Here is a 19546-nt window from a genome sequence, read left to right as displayed (position 1 = left end):
GCTTAAGGCTGGCTCTCTACCACCTGAGCTATAGGTCTCCTTCTCGCTTTTTGGTGTTTAATTACAGATAAGAGTCTCATGGAATTTCCTGCCAGGGGTTGGTTTTGAACCACAATCCTCAGATCTCAGCCTCCTGAGTAGCTAGGATGACAGGTGTGAGCTATCAACACATTTAAAACAAGTTCAGTTTGGCTGATAATTGACTATACTTTTCTTATTTTGCTGCTGTTGCACTAATAAAATGAATTTCTGTGACATCATCAGTTGCCCATTTCTAGCTTACTGATTGAATGGTAAAGATTTTAAGAAAAAATGAATAGTACAGAAAAACGAGTAAAATGTATTACCAAGGCACATTCATTTCGTAACAGTTTCCTTGAGGGGCTAATTGAATGTGTTTACTTTGTGAAATAATTTTTGATCAGATAATTTATTTGGAGATGATGCTGATTTCTGAAATAATAGCTCCAAATTGAAACTAATTTCCCCTTGACTCTGTTCCCATTATTTTTAGTGTATGTGTGGAAAGAGAGATTAAATGGAGGTGATTTGAAAGTCACAAGAGAAACAAATGATTTGACAGAATCTTTATGACAAGCAACCTTCTAATTGGGATTTAAAAGACATTGTAAGAAGTAAATAAACGGACTAGTAGCGCCTGTTTAAATGAATATAGCTTTTCTTATGTGTGTGTTTTTGGGAAACAATGATGCTTTTGAATTGGTTTTTGGCAAAAAGTACCCCTTGGAGTTGATGGGGTTACCTGGGTAAATTGGATATGGAAAAATTGTAAGGATTATTTATTTGCAATCCAAGAGAATTACTGTGTGGATTTGGCTTTATGGAGATTAGCATTTGGGGGGCCTGAGTTTTGTCCTAGAATGGGAGGTCTGACTTTGGAAGTTCTTTATTATTTCCAAGCATCCCAGTGTGAAATTTAAACTGCTTCAGCTACAATTCACTTTTCTTTCCCAAAGCTCTTGTTTCATTTAAATTTATACCCTAACCACATGAATTTTAAGAAAGACAATATATAGATATTAACAACTGCACTTTCATTGCTATTTAAAAAAGACTTCCTATGTGTTAAGGGAAGTATTTTCTAATCGACGATAGAAATTACAGGATAGAATTAACATGGTTGCATTGTTACATTAATACTCAACAAAGGCTAGTATGGTGTTCTGATATTGAAAGGAAAGGATTTCTCTGGTCGTTAGGATTATAGGCATGAGCCATCGTTGCCAGCCTCACAGTGAGGTTTTATCTCAATAAATAAACAAGATAACAGATACACAAGTAATACCTCCTCTCAACACAAAAATATTATCATAGAGCTTACAAGTGGAAAAGAATGGAGTATTCTGGTTTGTCAACTTTAGATGTTAAACCTAGACAGTATTTAGGTATGTGGTTTTGTTGTGAATTTTGAGTACTTACTATATAGCAGGCACTGAGTTAGGCACTAGCCAATACATTATTGCATTTCCTTTTAAAAAATTATTAGTGCTGGCCCAGGAGTGTGGTCTAGTGGTCGAGTGCTTGCCTAGCATGCACAAAGACCTACGTTTGATTTCTCGGTACCAAATACATAGAAACAGCTGGAAGTGGTGCAGTGGTTCAAATGGTGGAGCTCTAACCTTGAGAAAAGCCTAAAGACAGTGCTCAGGCCCTGAGTTCAAGTCCCAAGACTGGTTAAAAAAAAAGATTTTAGTAGATTTTATTATTTTACTTTTTTTCACATATGCATATAAAATACTTCAATATGGGATTTCTTAGCCTGTGACTACTGTTCTATGAACTTGATTTCAAAATAAAGGAATAAGGCCCATATTTGCCTAACTATAAGCATGATTTGACCTTTCCATTAATGAGAAAAATAAAAGAGATCCTATTTAAATTGCCAAACACATCCTGAAACTCTAATGTCCAAATAAATAATATATGGGAACATCTGCCAAAAATTATATATCTTTTTTTTTCTTTTTTTTAAGGTCTGAGATCAGAATTTGAGCTTGGTACCTCCAACCCCTCAGTAATTATATTTGAACGTAGCACTTTGCAGGGGTGCTGAGCCATTCCAATCTTACAGAGAAGGAGAGAATTGCCTGGTTTGGGGGTTCATTCTGTTACTTCCAGCTCAATTGTCTTCCTGTCTCCATTTACCAAGAACTTGGAAGTAGGTAGAAAGATCTGTTAAGTCACAAACATTCTCCTAGAACTGGCAGGGAGAAAGGCCAGGATTTTTATCTATTTAAGAGTCCCAGATGCCTTTTCTTGAGACACAGCTCACAGATTTGTTTGTTATCATACCTAGGCAAATACTTCTTGTCACTTTCATAACTCAGTATTGTCAGTTTATGGAATTCTTCCTATTTAAGCATCATGAAGAGTTATTCAGATTCCCTTGACATGTGACCGACCACCTTCCAGTTTTTTTTCTTTGTCTTGACATGGACCCAAGAGAGATTTTTTTGGTTTGACTTAGAGAGGGAGACACTAATTTTTAAACTATAAAACAGGGCATTTGAATCAATCTAACAAAATGGACATATTAGGGAAAAGAAAACGTAAACCCAGGGCAGGGAGCATAGCTTAGTGGTACAGTGCTTGCTTAGCATGCACAAAGTCCTGGGTTCGATTCCTCGATACCCCATACACAGAAAAAGCCAGAAGTGGCTCTGTGGCTCAAGTGGCAGAATGCTAGTCTTGAGCAAAAAGGGCCCAAGGACAGTGCCCAGGTCCTGAGTTCAAGTCCAAGGACTGGGAAAAAGAAAAAAAAGAAAGAAAACAAAAAGAAATGCTCGGGAAGCTTAAGCACCAATGGTTCACGCCTGTAATCCTAGTTATTCAGGAGGCTGAGATGGGAAGACCATGGTTTGAAAAATAGTTTGTGTGACTCTTCAAATTAAATACCAGAAAGCCAGAAGTGGAGTTGTGGCTCAAGTGGTAGAGTTTAGCCTTGAGCAAAAAAAAATGTTTCAGCCTCCAGGCCCTGAGTTCAAGCCTCAGGATGGACACACACACACACCCAGAAACCAAAAGCAAAAAATCATTAGACAAAAGGCTTTCTGGTACAATTCCTCTTGCTTTGTATGAAGGCTTCTAACTAGGTTGAATTACTTTTCTGGTAGAACTGAAACTACAGGATTTTTTTTTTTAATTGTGATTATATTTTGTTGTCTGGTGAGGTCAACACATCGCTCTGACATTTAGCAGGAAAAACCTGTTTATTGCAAGCCTAGCAAGCATATCATGGCTGCTTGCAATTAGAAAGATGTCTCTCAGTCCTTCAGTTAAGCTTTTGTGGATAATCTTTGGTGTTCATAAGAAAGAAATGGGCAGTGTCTTACAATTAACATAGGCCTAGATTTGAATTTAAAAGTCTAGATTCATTTTTTTTTTTTCCTTTTGAGTTTTCTGTGTCTTGCTAGGAGAAAAATAATCTTCAAGAACTCTACTGTCACATTTTCTCAGCAATGTATTGTGCCTGGGGTTTGGGGTTTTTCATAGATAGGAATATGTGAATAGTGCATGTTTTCTAGGGGTTAATTGTAGCTAAGAGTCTCCCGGTATTAGTGTCCAGGCTGGCTTTGAACAGCAATCCTCAGATCTCATCCTCCTGAGTGGCTAGGATTATAGGTGTGAGCCATTGGCACCTGGTTAAAAATCATATATTATTGAGGCAGGATGAAACAGTTTCAAGCTTTTGGAAAATACTTAATACATAGAGAGATAAGGCTTTAGATCCTGTTTCCTTAAACCAGTTTTTCCATGTAAGACTTGAATACTTATTGAGAAAGCCTGATTGTTTTTTTTTTCCCCCGAGGCCAAAATTGTCCTATAGAGGACTTCATGTGCTGTTGAAATCTTTTAAATTTGTACCTTGATGGAAAAGGGTGGTTGTGAGACCTTTTAATAATGTGGCCATACTAATAGCTTTTAGCTTTTTTTTTTTTTTTTTTTGCAGGGGTGGGAGGTATAGGTTTTGGGGGTGCATGTAGTGGAACTTGAACTCCAGGCCTTACTCTCTCACTTGGCTTTTTGTTCAAGGCGGGCGCTTCACCACAATTAGCACAGTCAGTAAAACACTAGTAAGTATATGGTCAAATCGTTTTTTAAACAGTCTCCTGCCAACCCTTTGCAGGCTAATTATAAGGTGAGAGTCTCCCAGCCTTTTATGGAGCCTGGATCCTCAGATCTCAGCTGGTGTGAGCCACAGTGCCTGGCTCACTTAACATTTAAAATGACGCCCTTAAATGCTCAAGAAAGCCATGTGGTGGCTTATACCTGTCATCCTAGCTACTCAAGAGATTGAGACCCGGGGATCATAGTTCAAAGCCAGCCAGGGCAAGAAAGTTTCAGAGGCTTTTATATCTAGTGACCCACCAAAAAGCCAGAATGGAACTATGACTCATGTGGTAAAGAACTAGCCTTGAGTATGAAAATAGTTCGGGGACAGTACCCAGACCTGACTTGATACACACACACACACACACACACACACACACACACAACAACAATGAAAAAATAACCACAGCTGAGTGAGTAGAATAAAATTTAAGTAATTACACATATAGCTTGGGAGTTCCTGTGAAAAATATTGTACAGTTTTTAGTATTTATTGTGTATGTTTTATTTTTTAGAGTCCTTCTTTTGAATCAGGCATTGATTAAAGCCTGGGCAGATAGAACACTTAGCAGAATTATCAGTTTTCTTGAAGGGAAGTTTTATAATTGTAAATATTCTTTCATCTTTCATTATTAATGGCAGCCTGTATCTTTCAGTATTTTGGAAGATTTTTGCCTGTAGTTTTATGATTAGTTTTAGAACATGTTTTGGTTTCATATACATGAAAGGAGACAACATTTCAATGAAAAATATATGAGTTTTTGGTAAGAGCTTGGACATGGTATCATAGCTTTGACTTTTATTCTGAAATTGTTTTATAAATCTTAGTTAATTGTTAAGCACACACTTCTGAAACATCTATTGTATTACCAAATTAGGCATGACAGTGTTACAAATAAGTTGGCAATATATTTAATAGTGCCAATTGTAAAATGATACTAAATATGGATAATTTTTCTCTTCAACATTAGACACAAATTTTTTTTTTCTTCCTTTTTTTTTTTTTCAGGGCGGGGGTTGGGGGGCAGTCCTAGGGTTTGAACTCACAGCCTGCACCATTGTCCCTGAGCATTATTTGCTCAAGGCTTGTACTCTGCTACTTAAGCCACAGTTCTACTTCTAGCTTTTTGGTGGTTCATTGGAAGGTAGGAGTCACCCAGGCTGGCTTTGAACCACGATCCTTAGATCTCAGCCTCCTGAGTAGTTAGGATGACAGGCATTTGTCACCAGCACCTGGTTCTTTCATTTCATTCCAGTCCACAGACTGGTTGCTTTTCAAGGTCATTTTCAAGGCTCACAGAAAGCAGTGATAGGCAGGGTTATAGGACCTAAGGCTCAGTTTAGAAATAAATATTGTGTGTTTGGGTGGAGCACTTCCTCTCTGGAGCCTGGCAGATATGGAAAAGACACGTTGGCTCCCATTCCGGGGTCTTTGTGTTGTCATCTCTCAGGGCCCAGTTACAGTACTGTTGAATTTCCTGAAATTAGTAGCCTCTTAGGTTGAATAATGCCTCAGGAAGGAGGCAGAACCTTCTCTGATATATTTAGATTTAGAAATTTGAGCTTATTATCATGATCTATCTGAAACTTGCTCTAAAACATACACACAGAAGAGTTGAATGATGATTTTAAATGATCCTTTATTTAAAATATAAGATTCAGGCTCTATTTTTTTGACAATGTCTCGTCACTGTCAGACTGATCTCGTTTAACCCTCAAGTTTTGTAAGGTTGGTGTTGGCTCTCCATTCTGGAGATGTGGCTGAATGGAGATTACTTTCCAAGTAAGTGGGGCTTTGAACTCGGAGTTTATTGTATTAGGAGTTTACATCATTTCTTTCGACCAGGCAAAGTTAGAATGCGTGAGTAATCAAGAGGAATTCTACCAATTCAGAAACAAATTGAGTCTAGATTGCCAGTTTGAGTTTTAAATCCAAATATTTTTTTATAATAACAAAAAAGATATTTGTTACTTCAAGTGTGTGTGTGTGTGTGTGTGTGTGTGTGTGTGTACACACATGTACTGGGGCTTGAACTCACAGCTTGACTGCTGCTTTCCCTTAACTTTTTCACTCAAGGCTGGCATTCTTCCATTTAAACCACAGCTTCAACTTCCAGCTTTTTGGTGGTTAATTGAATATAAGAGTCTCATGGACATTTCTTCCCTGGCTGACTTTGAACCATGGTCCTCAGATCTCAGCTTCCTGAGTAGCTAGGATGACAGGTGTGAGCCAAGAAGAATATTTACCTTTTGAAAAATCTTGGGTTAATATTCCCATCGCTACCTTTGATTCTTTATGGACTCCACTAGCATTTCAAAGTTCCTGTTTATTTTGGCAGTCGACACACAGGCATAGACTTTCCTTTTGAACCAAAATATTTTCCTTTCCCTTCTTCATCGGAGAAAGAGAAACTTCTATCGCCTGATGCAAATGTATACCAGGCTGAGAAAGTGGCCGGAGTGATGTAGCTTTTTACGAGGAGAGAAATGAAGTTGCAGTGGATAGCTGAAGTTTTGGTCTAGGTTTTAATATTTGTTATGTTGAATTGTCTTTTGTATTCTGGATCCCAGTCCAGTAATTCCAAAGTTTATAAAGAGATCTAATAGAGCAGCAGTGGGTATAATGGGGTATGTTTAGATGAAAAAAATTTGGGTTGGGATCAGTTACTGGCTCTGAGCATGAAGTTTAGCTATCAGCGCGCCAATATTCAGCACAAAAAAATGGATCCCAATGGAGCCGGGAGTTTAGCCTAGTGGTAGAGTGCTTGCTTAGCATGCAGGAGGAGCCGGGTTCGATTCCTTGGTACCACATACATAGAAAAAAGCCAGAAATGGTGCTGTGGCTTAAGTGGCAGAGCTCTAGCCTTGAGAAAGTCCAAGGACAGTGCTCAGGCCCTGAGCTCAAGGTCCAGGACTGGCAAAAAAAAAAAAAAAAGGGAACCCAATGAATGGATCGTTTGGCTCTCATTTTCTAACATACATATTTTTTAATATCACTTCTAATATAATACTTTTAAATAATAGTCACTTTTTTTTGAATTTGCATGGGAGTCTTTAATCACTAGGATATTAACAGTTAAAATGAAGTTTTCCATTGCTACAGAAAAGCCTAAGATGGTTAACAAATGATAGATACTGCTATTTCCTATTTATTAAAATCGGAGAAAAGATTGCCATAATTCTATAAAAGCAAGTCACTGTAGAATTTTTTTCCATACTGGGGCTTGAACTCAGGTCCTTGCAAGCTTTTGCTTGGCTTTTTCACTCAAGACTGTCAGCTCGACTTGTAGGTTTTTGGTGGTTAATTTTGGATAAGAATCACATGGACTTTCTGTCCATTCTTTCTTTGAATCAGGATTCTTATATCTCAGCCTCTTGAGTAGCCCAGCTTAAAGGCATGAGCCACTAGCACCCAGCTAGTATGTAGTTTTCTGATAATATGACTTGATGAATATGAGCAATCGTAACCACTGTTTTTTGTTTTTGCCAATCCTGGGGCTTGAACTCAGGGCCTGAACACTGTCCATGGGCTTTCTCAAGGCTAGAGCTCTACCTCTTGAGCCACAGTACCATTTCCATTTTTTTTCTATGTATGTGGTACCAAGGAATCGAACCTGGGTCTTTCATGCATGCTAGGCAAGCATTCTACCACTAGGCCAAACTCCTGGCCCCAGTTAATCTGTTTTATAGATTGCTTTCTGAACAGTGATGGCTTATTAGACATTTGATTGAGTTGGGGAGGGAGAGAGAGAGAAGATACGTTGTTAGTAATTATCTCAAGGCAGTTATTCGAAATAGTTGAATGAAAATGAGAAGTCTAAGATACCAGGTAGATGCCAAAGACTATATTATATATTTGTTGATCATGGGGACTTGAACTCAGGGCCTGAGTGCTGGCCCTGAGCTCTTTTGCTCAAAGCTAGTGTTCTACCACTTTGAGCCACATCGCCACTTCCGGTTTTCCAGTGGTTCATGGAAGGTAAGTCTTAGAGACTTTCCTGTCCTGGCTGACTTTGAACCAGGAACCTCAGATCTCAGTCTACTGAGTAGCTAGGATTACAGGTGTAAACCATAGGCTCCCGGTGTAAACCATAGGCTCCCGCCTAAAGACAATACTTTATAGTGAGAATTGGAGTGTCATCTTTGTCATTTGTTTGTTCTTTTTTTTTTTTTTTTTTTTTTGGCCAGTCCGGGGCTTAAGCTCAGGGCCTGAGCACCGTCCTTGGATTTTTCTCAAGGCCAGAGCTCTACCACTTGAGCCTCAGCACCACTTCTGGTTTTTTCTATATATGTGGTACCAAGGAATCGAACCCGGGTCTTTGTGCATGCTAGGCAAGCACTCTACCACTAGGCCAAACTCCTGGCCTGTTTGCTTGTTCTTAATAGTGAGCCACGTTGTTTTCAAAAAAAGTATCTTCCTGTTTGTTGAAGTTGCTCTCCATTATAATCTTTTCCTAGTGTATGCGCCTTTCATCTTAGATCAAATCTATTTTCGTTTTTTGTGAACAAAGTCCTTCTCTTCACAAGCTCATATTAAAAGGTTCTTTTCACTGTTTGAACTGAATTGTATATAGCTTGTCTGTCAGGATATAAACTACAAACTGTACATATCCCCAAGTATCTTAGGAAGTTGGAAGTTAATCTGTCTTTATTTTTGGGGTGTGTGTGTGTGTGTGTTCACATGCACCAATTCTGGGGCTTGAACTCAAGCCTTGGGAGAGATCTCTCTGTGAGCTTTTTTCCCTCAAGGTACCCCTGGAGCCACAGCTCCATTTCTAACTTTTCAATGATTAATTGGAGATGAGTCTCATGGAATTTCCTTCCTGGACTGGCTTTGAACTGTCATCCCCAGATCTCAATATCCTGAGTAGCTAGGATTACAAGCGTGAACCACCAGCACCCCTTTGGAAATTAACCTGTTGGATGAAATTGCTTAACTCAGCAGTTTTCAGAGAATAGTTACTGGCATTTTGTGGAATCTTGTCAAAAGTTTGAATCTGGGGGATCTTAGATGAGCTAAGTGAGAAATCTCTATAGAAGAGACGGCTAGAGGAGTTAGTGGTTCTGCCACCCCTCCACCCCCCTAGGCTTGGAGCTTGAACTCAGGGCCTGGGCACGCTGTCCCTGAATTTCTTTTGTTCAAGATTAGCCACAGTACCACTTGTGGCATTTGCATTTTATGTGGTATTGAAGGATTGAACCCAGGGCTTCATGCATGCTAGGCAAGCACTCTACCACGATGCTACATTCCCAGCCCCAGAATCAGTGTTTTAAAAAGGCCCTCAGTAGCAGGTGTCAGTGACTTATGCCTGTAATCTTGAGTTGAAGTCCCAAGAATGACACACACACTAAAAAAAAAGGGGGGGGAGGGAAGATAACCCTGTCATTTTACATTATGTGTAGCATAATGAAAGTCTATTTTTAAAAGGAAGGTCCTCCCGCCCTTCAAAATGCTTTGATTTGTCATATGAGTGGCACAACGAAACCCCACGAGCACATTGCAAACTAGCGCAAGATCTGTGCATTGCAGTAATGGCTGAGGCTTGAATGTAACGGGTACCCTTGGTTTTCCTTGCATGGTTATTAAGTACTTGGGTTTCAAGAGTCAGAAGGCCTGAGTTCAAATTCTGCCTCGTTTGCATGCCTGATTTCTCAGTTGTGGACTCACTAGAGCTCTACCACTTGAGCCACAGCACCACTTCTGGCTTTTTCTGTGTCTGTGGTCCTGAGGAATCAAACCCAGGGCTTCATGCATGCTAGGCAAGCTCTCTACCACTAGGCCACCTTCCCAGCCCCCTGAACGTCCTTAATTACATAGGATTTTGGGGGAGGAACACATGAAGCTCTGCCTGAGAGGCCTAGCTGGTGATACTATTTTTACTCTTGTGGCCGCTTTGCTCTTGTGGTTAGCAGCAGACAACTGCAGATATACTTGTCCTATTCTCCAATTTGTGGGTCATATCTGCCTTCCATCCCATCGGGGCCTAGAAGATAAGTGCCTTCCTCTCCCCCTCTGTTCCTCTCTCCCCCTCTCTGCCTCTCTCTCCTTCTCTTCCCCTCTCTCCCTTTCTCTCTCTCTCCCCCTCTCTCCCTGTCTCCCCCTCTCCCACCCTTCCTCTCCCTCTCCTTCCCTCCCTGTCATCATCAGATCTCTGTTATTATCCTCTGTCACACTTGCACAATTTGTTCCTTTTTTTCCCTTCCTTTATTAAATAATAGTTGAATGCCTACTTTTAAAAAAAATCCTTCAAGTCCAGGACTGGCAAAATAAACAAATAAATAAATAAAATCTTACAAATAAATATTAAAAAAAACCTTTTTTTTTGGTGCCAGTCCTGGGGCTTGAACTCCAGGTCGTACTGTCCCTTAGCTTTTTCACTTCTGGCTGGTGCTCTACCACTTGAACCACAGCACCACTTCTGCCTTTCTGGTGGTTGATTAGAGCTATAGAGACTCACAGACTTTTCTGCTGGGACTGGCTCTGAACACATGATCCTCAGCTTGCAATCTCCTGAAGAGCTATAGGCTTGGGTCACTGAGCCCCTAGCTCCCCCCCTCTTTATTCTCTCCCTCCCCCTCTCGCCCCTCTCTCCCCCGGTCATGGGCCTTGAACTCTGGTCCTGGGCACTGTCTCTGAGATCTTCAGCTCAAGGCTAGTGCTCTACCATGTTGAGCCACAGTGCCACTTTGGGTTTTCTGATGGTTCATTGGAGATCAGAGTCTCATGGACTTTCTTGCCCAGGCTGGCTTTGAATTGAGATCTTTAGATTGCAGCTTCCTGAGTAGCTAGGATGAAAAATGTGAGCCACTGCCTTGCTGGTTCTTCTTAGCTTTTATCATAAACATAGACTTATGTCTGTGTCTAACTTTAGGAGGCTTGATGATTCATCCAGACAATATTAAAAAGGACCTGACTATTGCAGGTATTTATTTAATGCTTCATAGAGGGAATTTCTGTCCTTTTACTTTTTCCCCCCTTAGGCTACTGCTACAAGAAATGAGCCAAGGTGGGTTGAACAAAAACCGATCATTGATGTTTCTTGTTTTGTACAAGACTGTGTTTTTTTTATTGCAATCTGGATACTTTGCTCCCAACATGATGCATAAAATTCCCCCAGGCCCATCTTGTTGTTTTGTTTTGGGCATGGCAGAATGCAAATGTGGAGTGTGCCGTGAAGACTCAAAAAGCATTGGGGATGAGTGAGTACTTGTTTATAATCAAGGATTAGGGGAAGTGTTCAGAGACTTACTGATTCTAGGGGCTCACTGCCCCCTGTTAATTTATGGACAAAAAGTCTGAACTGGATTGAGTGCAGTGACACATATCTGCCATCCCAGCTGTTCAGAAGGCTGAGAGCTAAGAATCCCAGTTCAAAGTCAGCCTAAGTAGGAAAGCCTTAAAACTCCTATTTCCAAGTACACACAAAGAGGGGGGGAGGGAGGGAGGGAGGGAGAGACCGGCAGTAGAGCTATGGTTCTAGCGGTAGAATGCTAGCCTTAAGCAAAAAACAAAACAAAACTTAGGGACTGTGCGAAGGCCCTGAGTTCAAAACCCAGGACCAACAAGAAGGAAGGAAGGTAGGTTAGTAGCCCTTCTCATTCACATTGTTTTGATTTCTGCCCTATTTGTAATTTTTTTTTATTAAGCATTTTTTATTGTAATTAGTAAAAGGGTTACATGATATTTGCCAGATAGAAGGTGCATTAATTCACATTCTATTTGTAATTTAGAAATTACGTCTTGGAGAAACACAGATATCTTAGAATATTGGACAGGCACAATGGAAAAATGGGCCAGAGGTAGGGAAGTAAGTAGAAAAGGCCTAGTACAGATCCAATGAAATTCCCCGCTTTCTTTCTTTTTTCTTTTTTTTACTTTAAGAGATCAGGAAAAATTGTGGAAGACACTCACTGGTACCCAGCACTCTGAGGGCACAGCACACCCACTTTTAATGCTAATTTCTCATTTATGCTGATGTGTTCCTATTTTGGTTGCCAACTTATACAACTTTATCAAGAAGACCTACACTTAGCAAATTTTCTACTTTACTGTTAATTTACTCACTTGGAAATGGGTCCTAGAAAAGTCACCAGTAATATTTGGCTCTCTTAGCAATCAGAAGAAGAATTGAAAAATGAAATATTTTATTTAAAATATGGTCATTCCCTGAATTTAACTGGTAATTGGATCGGAAAACTGGTATTGTTTGCTGTCTTTTCTTCCTTCCTTCCTTTCTACCTTTCCTTCCTTCCTTCCTTCCTTTCTTTCTTTCTTTCTTTCTTTCTTTCTTTCTTTCTTTCTTTCTTTCTTTCTTTTTCTTTTGTTCTTCCTTCCTTCCTTTCTTCCTGCAGTCCTGGGGTTTGAACTCAGGGCCTGGGCACTGTCCTTGGGCTTTCTCAAGGCTACTGCTCTACCACTTGAGCCACAGCACCACTTCTGGCTTTTTCTGTGTGTGTGGTACTCAGGAATCAACCCCAGGCCTTCATACGTGCTAGGCAAGCACTCTACCACTAGGCCATGCTCTTGGCCTAATTGCTGTGTTCTTTTCTTTTCTTTTTTTTTCTGGTCATTTGTGGGGCTTAAACTCTCTCCTCAAGTTCCTCAGCTTAAAATAGCGCTCTACCACTCGAGCCACAGTGCCATTTCCAGTTTTCTGGTGGGTCACTGGAGATAAGAGTCTCATGGACTTTAATATCCAACTGGCTTTGAACCATGATCCTTAGATCTCAGACTCCTGAATAATTAGTATTACAGGCGTGAACCACGGGCGCCAGGCTTTGCTGTGATTTTTTTTTTTTGCCAGTCTGAGGCTTGAACTCAGGGACTGAGCACTGCCCTTGGACTTTTCTCAAGGCTAAAGTTCTACCACTTGAGCCACAGCATCACTTCTGGCTTTTTTCTATGTTTGTGGTACCAAGGAATTGAACCCGGGTCTTCATGCATGCTAGGCAAGCCCTCTACCACTAGGCCACACTCCCGGCTTCTGCTGTGTTTTTACACATTGAGTTTATTGTGTTTCAATCTATATCCTACTGACACAAGGCACAGTTTGAACTTTTTTTTTTTTTTTTTTTTGCCATTGTTGCTGGTCTTGGGGCTTGAACTCACTGCCAAGGGTACTGTCCTTAGGCTTTTTTTTTGTTCAAGGGCTAGTGCTCAACCGCTTGAGCCACAACTCTACTGGTCTTCTTTTCCTTTTTTTTTCTTTTCTTTTTTTTTTTTTTGTTGGTCATGGGATTTGAACTCTGGGCCTGGGCCCTATCCCTGAGCTCTTCTACTCGAGGCTACCACTCTACCACTTTGGGCCATGGTGCCACTTTGGGTTTTCTGGAGGTTCAATGGACAGAAAAGTCTCATGGACTTTTTTTTTTTTTTTACCCATTCTAGCTTTGAACCAGATTCCTGGGGAGCTAGTTCACAGGTGTAAACTAGGCCTTCTTGCCTCACTAGAAACAGCTCTTCCAAAAGAAACCAAGCAGTAATTCTCTGTGTTATATTTGGTATCCACTACTCCTTAGTCCTTTTCTTTTGATTCAGTGAGTGACAGAATATAGGCTCTGGAAATGTCCAAGGTTTCTCATTGGTTTAGTGCTATGAAAAAGGAATGAGAGACCAGGGGTTCTTTCCTTTATCCTTCATTCCCTTTGTTATTTAGTTTGGCAAAAGGAAACATACAGAGCTCCAGTGGGAAAGGGGAAATATCTAAGCAGGCCCTAAGAAAAGGAAGTAGGAGAGGGGAGGTACTTGAAATGTTTCAAAATGACTATAGAATTCATCACTCCTTGATGGAAGCAAACATTTACATGCTATCCGTGAAACTCAAATGTCCTCTGGATACAGCAGGGAAAAATGTGGGACATTGTTAGTCTTTTTCACATTCTGGACACAGAAAATGAGGACAGCTGGGTACAGTGGCTCACACCTGTAATCCTAGCTACACAGGATGCGGGAATCTGAGGATCCCGTTTCAAAGCCAGCCTGGACACTAAACACTGTGAAACTCTTCTTTCTAATTAACCACTAGAAAAGGAGAAGTGGCATTGTGGCTCAAAGGGGTAGGGCAGTAACCTTGAGCTGAAGAGCTCAGGGACAGTGCCCAGGCACAGAGTTCAAGCCCCACAGCCGACAAACAAACAAAAGCAACAACAACAAAAATGACACCAGGATCTACCTCAACCTCAGGCTTTCTGGGCAGTTCTGTGGGCTAAGACCATGCCTCTCTGTGAAAGTAGACCCGCTGAGAACTCCATGTAGGTTTTCCTTGGCTTGGACTTAGGACCTGGACACTGGTTTTTTTGATGGTTAATTGGAACCAAGAGTCTCATACATAATCCTGCCAGGGCTAACCTCCAACCTTGATCCTCAGATCTCAGCCTCCCGAGTAGCTAAGATGACAGATGCGAGCCACCAGCACATCCACTTAGAATGCGATTTCATAATTTCCTTCTACCCCTCAAATTATGCCTCATCTTCATTTTGCTTCCCAAAGAAAATGTGTTAATAAGGGATTTGTAATGGATGGCCCGGCCTGAAGTACATTTTATAAACACCAATTTTTCGAACTTTCTGATTTTCTGGGTCTGGTTGAATAGAAGCTAAGGAGGCAAGGTTGGGGCGAGATGGCATGGAATTGGAGCTACAACTCTTTGTCCCTGAGGGCACCTGCCTTCCACATTCAGGCAGCCCTCTTTTCTCCCTGGGGTCCTGTCTGCCCTAAGGGCAAGCCACTTTGGTTTTCTTTTTTCACTTGTCAAGTTGGATCAGATCCAAATAGTTACTGGGGGAACCCCTTGGAAGATCAAAAGTCTGTTATGGTAAAATCACTCCCCTCTGTGAACCCTGCGTTGTAAACCCCTTCTCATCTGGTAGGCGGGGTCAGGAGGCAAGGACTGTGTTTCAGGGAAGGTTTGTACAAAGCTTGGCAGAAAGGCCAAGGAGAAACGTCAAGGTCAGCAACATGGTATGGTCCCACCAGCCCTCAAGTTGTAGAAGTTAGCTAGGAAGGAAGAAAAGTGAACGCATACTAACTTTCCTAGAAGGGAGGGGTGGATAGAATTAGGAAGTGAATTTTGTTTTGCTTGTTTTATGTCTTAGGAGTGTGTGTCTCACAGACTTTCCTGACAACACTGGCTTCCAAAAGAGATCTTCTGATCTCAGCCTTCCAAGTAGCTAGGCTGGCAGGCCTGTTTTGAGCTGAAAACACAAAAATTACTTGGCTTATACTTCTCAGCACAGTGATCTCCAGTTTATCCATTTAGCTGGGAAAACAGGCGTGAGCCACCTCGCACGGCATAACTGATTTTCTTACGGTTTCCCAGTGATACTTACTGTGGAATATTTGACCATTTAGCAGTTGAACGGATATTGGATGACTTTTTAAATTTTGATTTCTAAGAGTGTTAGCTGTGTGGACAGGCTTGGAAAGCTTTGCTGTGTCTTCATCAATGGAGATTTAACAGAAAGGAATTTCCTTTATATTAATGTAATGTTTTTCTCTCTGATTCATTTGAATGCCCTGTGCCTCCCAACAGCAATGCTTTCGTTGAAATTAGTGTTAGAAAGCAAAAACACTCACCTCTGTTGTACATTGATGGATTCTGATAAGAGGGGTTCCGTTGCTCTTTTTCTGGTCTTTGTCTCATCCAGTGCAAGCCCTCCCTCTTTTCTAAACATGGCCTGTGGTTGTTTGTGTTCACAGGATCGCCCCAGGACCTTTGATATGCATTCACTGGAGAGCTCTCTCATTGACATTATGAGAGCTGAAACCGATTCCATTAAAGGTAAGGACCTGCTGGGAGTCTTGTCTTATCTGAAGCCATCTCGGAGTCATTCTATTGTATCCATCTTATGTGGTAACTTTGTTGTTGTTATTGTTGTTATAAAAAGTGGAGCTCATTGGATCGCCACCTACTATCCATAATTGAGAGTTCTACAAAGTGCTAATTGCTAGCAAGGCATAGTTCATTCAAAAACATGAACCATCCATTCATTAAAAAAAAAAATCCCTGACAGAACACTTCTCAATGGATCATGATGACAGTGATCACAGACCAGAAATAATTAAAATGTGAATAAAAATATACTTTTTTTTTGCTTATTTTCACACTTTTTTTTTTTTAATTCCTGTTCTTGGCTTGCTTGCTCAGCTGGTTTTATAAACTGAAGCTGTGCCTCCAGCCCAGTTTTTTGCTGATTATTTTAGAGAAGAATTGTCATAGACTCCTCCCTCTGCTCCTCCCTCTTGATTCTTTGGATCACAGAATTCTGTATAGCTAGGATTACAAGTGTGAGCCATCAGGGCCCTGCTGGTTTCATATTTGACAAGTAGCTAACAAAATAATTAAAATATTTTAATAATTAAAAATAGGTTTCATAGTTTAAAAAATGGTTCCCTATATATCATGTTAAAAATAAGCTTATGTTGCTTAGATTTTGATTTTAAGACTTATTGACTGGCTGTGTTGTCTGAAATAAGCCATTCAGATTGACTAGCTTTCATAAATAACTTGTAATCATATAGGGATTAAATAGAAATACAAATGTCTGGGCCTTACCTGATACGTGGGATGAGGGCATGGCATTTAAAAAATTGTTGTAGAGCATTCTGATACATAGCCAGGATGGGAATTATCAGGCTAAATGTCTTTAAGGGCCTTCCTCTGATTTTATGAAAACTCCACAAAAATCAAATTTTTCTTCACAAAAATATCAGATTACTAGAAAGCAGGTTTTGTTGTTTTCAGGAAATTTGAAAGGTTTGATGTATTTGGTTACTTAATTTGTTCATGCATGCATGCATGCATGCATCCATCTATCCTTCATACATCCGTCAATGCATCCATTGATCTACCCATCCATCCATCCATCCATCCATCCCTCCCTCCATACATCCCTCCCTCCCTCCATCCCTCCATCCCATCCACCCATCCATCCATCCATCCCATCCATCCATCCATCCATCCATCCCATCCATCCATCCATCCATCCATTATCCATCCATCCATTACCCATCCATCCATCATCCATCTATTCCATCCCATCCCATCCCATCCCATCTCATCCCATCCCATCCCATCCCATCCACCTACCCATCCATCATTCATCCATCCATCCATCCATCCGTCCACCCATTATCCATCCATCCACCATCCATTCACCCATTTATCCATCATTCTTCCATCTATCATCCATCCATCCCATGCATGCATGCATGCAACCATCCAGTATTTAAAGAGCCTGATTTGTGCCATAAATTGAGCTTTGTACTGGGTGAAAAGAACAAAGTTAGTTACCTGTTGCTTCCAGTTGTAAAGTTTAGTTCATTATCTTATTATTGTAGAAAATAATTTTTTTTTTTTTGGTGGGTCATGGGGCTTGAACTCGGCCTGGGCGCTGTCCTTCAACTCATCAGCTCAAGGCTACTGCCCTACCCCTGGGCCTGGGCATTGTCCCTGGGTTCTTCAGCTCGAGGCTACCACCTTATCCTTTAGCCAAGCACCACTTCCCATTTTTTAGAGATTAATTGGAGATAAGAGTCTCAAATCCTTTTGTGCCCAGGCTGTCTTTGAACCTTGATCCTCAGATCTCAGCCTCCTGAGTAGCTAGGATTACTGGAGTGAGCCACCAGTGTGGTGCCATGCCGTCCAGAAAAGAATTTTATAAAACTAATTTTCCATAGACCTGTAGGGGTGAATTTTCCAGTGAGCAAAACGTTAGGGATTCTGGAGAAATGAAAATAATGTTAAAAAGGTTTACTTGTTTTATGAAATAGCTTGGAAATAAGGAAATATCGAAGGCCCAAACTGATTTCCTTATGTAATGCTACTAAATGTCTCAAATGCAGCTGTAGCTTGAAAAGATCTCCCACAGATAGTTAAATTTTTGCTACTTTTGAACATTCTTTTGATCTTTTTGGCTGGTCCTGGGGCTTGAACTCTGGGCCTGGGCTCTGTCTCTGAGTCTCTTTGTGATCAAGGCTAGCACTCTACTATTTGAGCCACAGCACCATTTCCAGGGTTTTTGAGTAGTTTATTAGAGATGAGTCTCTCACAAACTTCCCTGCCTGGGCTGGCTTCGAACCGTGATCCTCATATCTCAGCCTCCTGAGTAGCTGGGATTATAGGCATGAGCCACTGATGTCCAGCTATGTTTGAACTTTTTTTTTTTTTGCCAGTGCTGAGGCTTGACTCAGGACTTGGGCACGGTCCCTGAGCTTCTTTTGCCCAAGTCTAGCACTCTGCCACTTGAGCCACAGTGCCACTTCTGGATTTCTCTGTGTATGTCACTGAGAAATTGAACTCAGGGCTTCATGCTTGCTCAGCAAGCACTCAACCACTAAGCCACCTTTCCAGCCCCTTGTGAATATTCTTCAGCATCTTCCTCTCTTCCTTTTCTCACCATAAAAGTGAATCGCATCTACGTACTAGAAACAGAACAAAACTGTATATTTAGAAAGTAACTCAGGATGAATCTGAATAGGTTTTGTGGATTGTTCAGGATCAGTTTCCTAGTTTTGTAAAGTAGTTAGGTAAGGAATTAGATGGTCGTTGGAGGTGTGGAGAAAAGGGTATGTAAAGATCTCTCAGAACTGTTTACAAATGCTGTAAAGCTAGAATCTTCTACAATTAGAAGTGAAGTGTCAGTCACTACTAGTGGCTTATACCTGTAATCCTAGCTACTCAGAAGGCTGAGATCTGAGGATCGTGGTTTGAAGCTAGCCTGAGTAAGACAGCCCATGAGACTTTTATCTTCAATTAACCAGCAAGAATCTAGAAGTGGATATGTGGCTCAAGTAGTGGCATACCAGCCTTGGGCAAAAAGGCTAAGGGACAGTGCCCAGGCTCTGAGTTCAAGCCCTTGTACACACACACATTCACACTCACACACACGTTCACACTCACAAAATGTAGCCAAAAGACATTTCTTTCTTTCAGTGCGAGCACTGGCATTCTACCACTTGAGGCACAGCTCTAGTTCTGGCCTTTTTAGTAGTTTAGTAGAAATAAGAATCTCACTGCCTTTCCTGTCCAGGCTGGCTTTGAGCCATAATTCCCTGAGTAGCTAGGATTACAGGCATGAGCTAGGATGTTTGTACTTATGGTGTTCAATTCCTTGAGAGCCTTCTATATTGTCAATATTGGCAATACTACATGGCTAGAAAATCCCTTTTCATGATAATTGCCTGTGGGTTGTGTCTTTTTAAAAAAAAAGAAATCAGAAAAAGTAGCAAACAGCAGTAGATAGAATATCTTAAGTGACACTTTAAAGCAGCAAGACTGTAAGTAACTATTATGACTTCAGTTAGAGTTTTACATACATCCTTTTTGGATTCACTGCAGGATTTTCCTGGCTTTATCATTTTCAGCCAGGACCTCTTTCCAGTCCTCCAGATTGGTTATTGCCAGAGTCCATTGT

At 40.8% G+C, this 19546-nt stretch overlaps 1 protein-coding gene across 3 annotated transcripts in view; it reads left to right on the top strand.

The window, feature by feature from the left end:
* Positions 1–15834: 15834 nt before the first annotated feature.
* Positions 15835–19546, top strand: part of Cpeb4 (cytoplasmic polyadenylation element binding protein 4) — a 47831-nt gene continuing 44119 nt past the window's right edge. For all 3 annotated transcript variants that reach the window (XM_090325563.1, XM_090325562.1, XM_090325561.1), the window contains exon 1: positions 15835–15912. In XM_090325563.1, coding sequence (XP_090181689.1) covers positions 15852–15912 — 61 coding nt within the window. In that variant the 5' untranslated portion in view covers positions 15835–15851. The remainder of the gene's footprint in view (positions 15913–19546) is intronic.

The sequence above is a fragment of the Megascapheus bottae genome, chromosome 38 (genome assembly GCF_031878675.1).
Source record: "Megascapheus bottae isolate mThoBot1 chromosome 38, mThoBot2.hap1, whole genome shotgun sequence".
NCBI lineage: Eukaryota > Metazoa > Chordata > Mammalia > Rodentia > Geomyidae > Megascapheus > Megascapheus bottae.
Note: the sequence above shows the minus strand (reverse complement) of the source record. Positions and strands in the feature narration are given on the sequence as shown.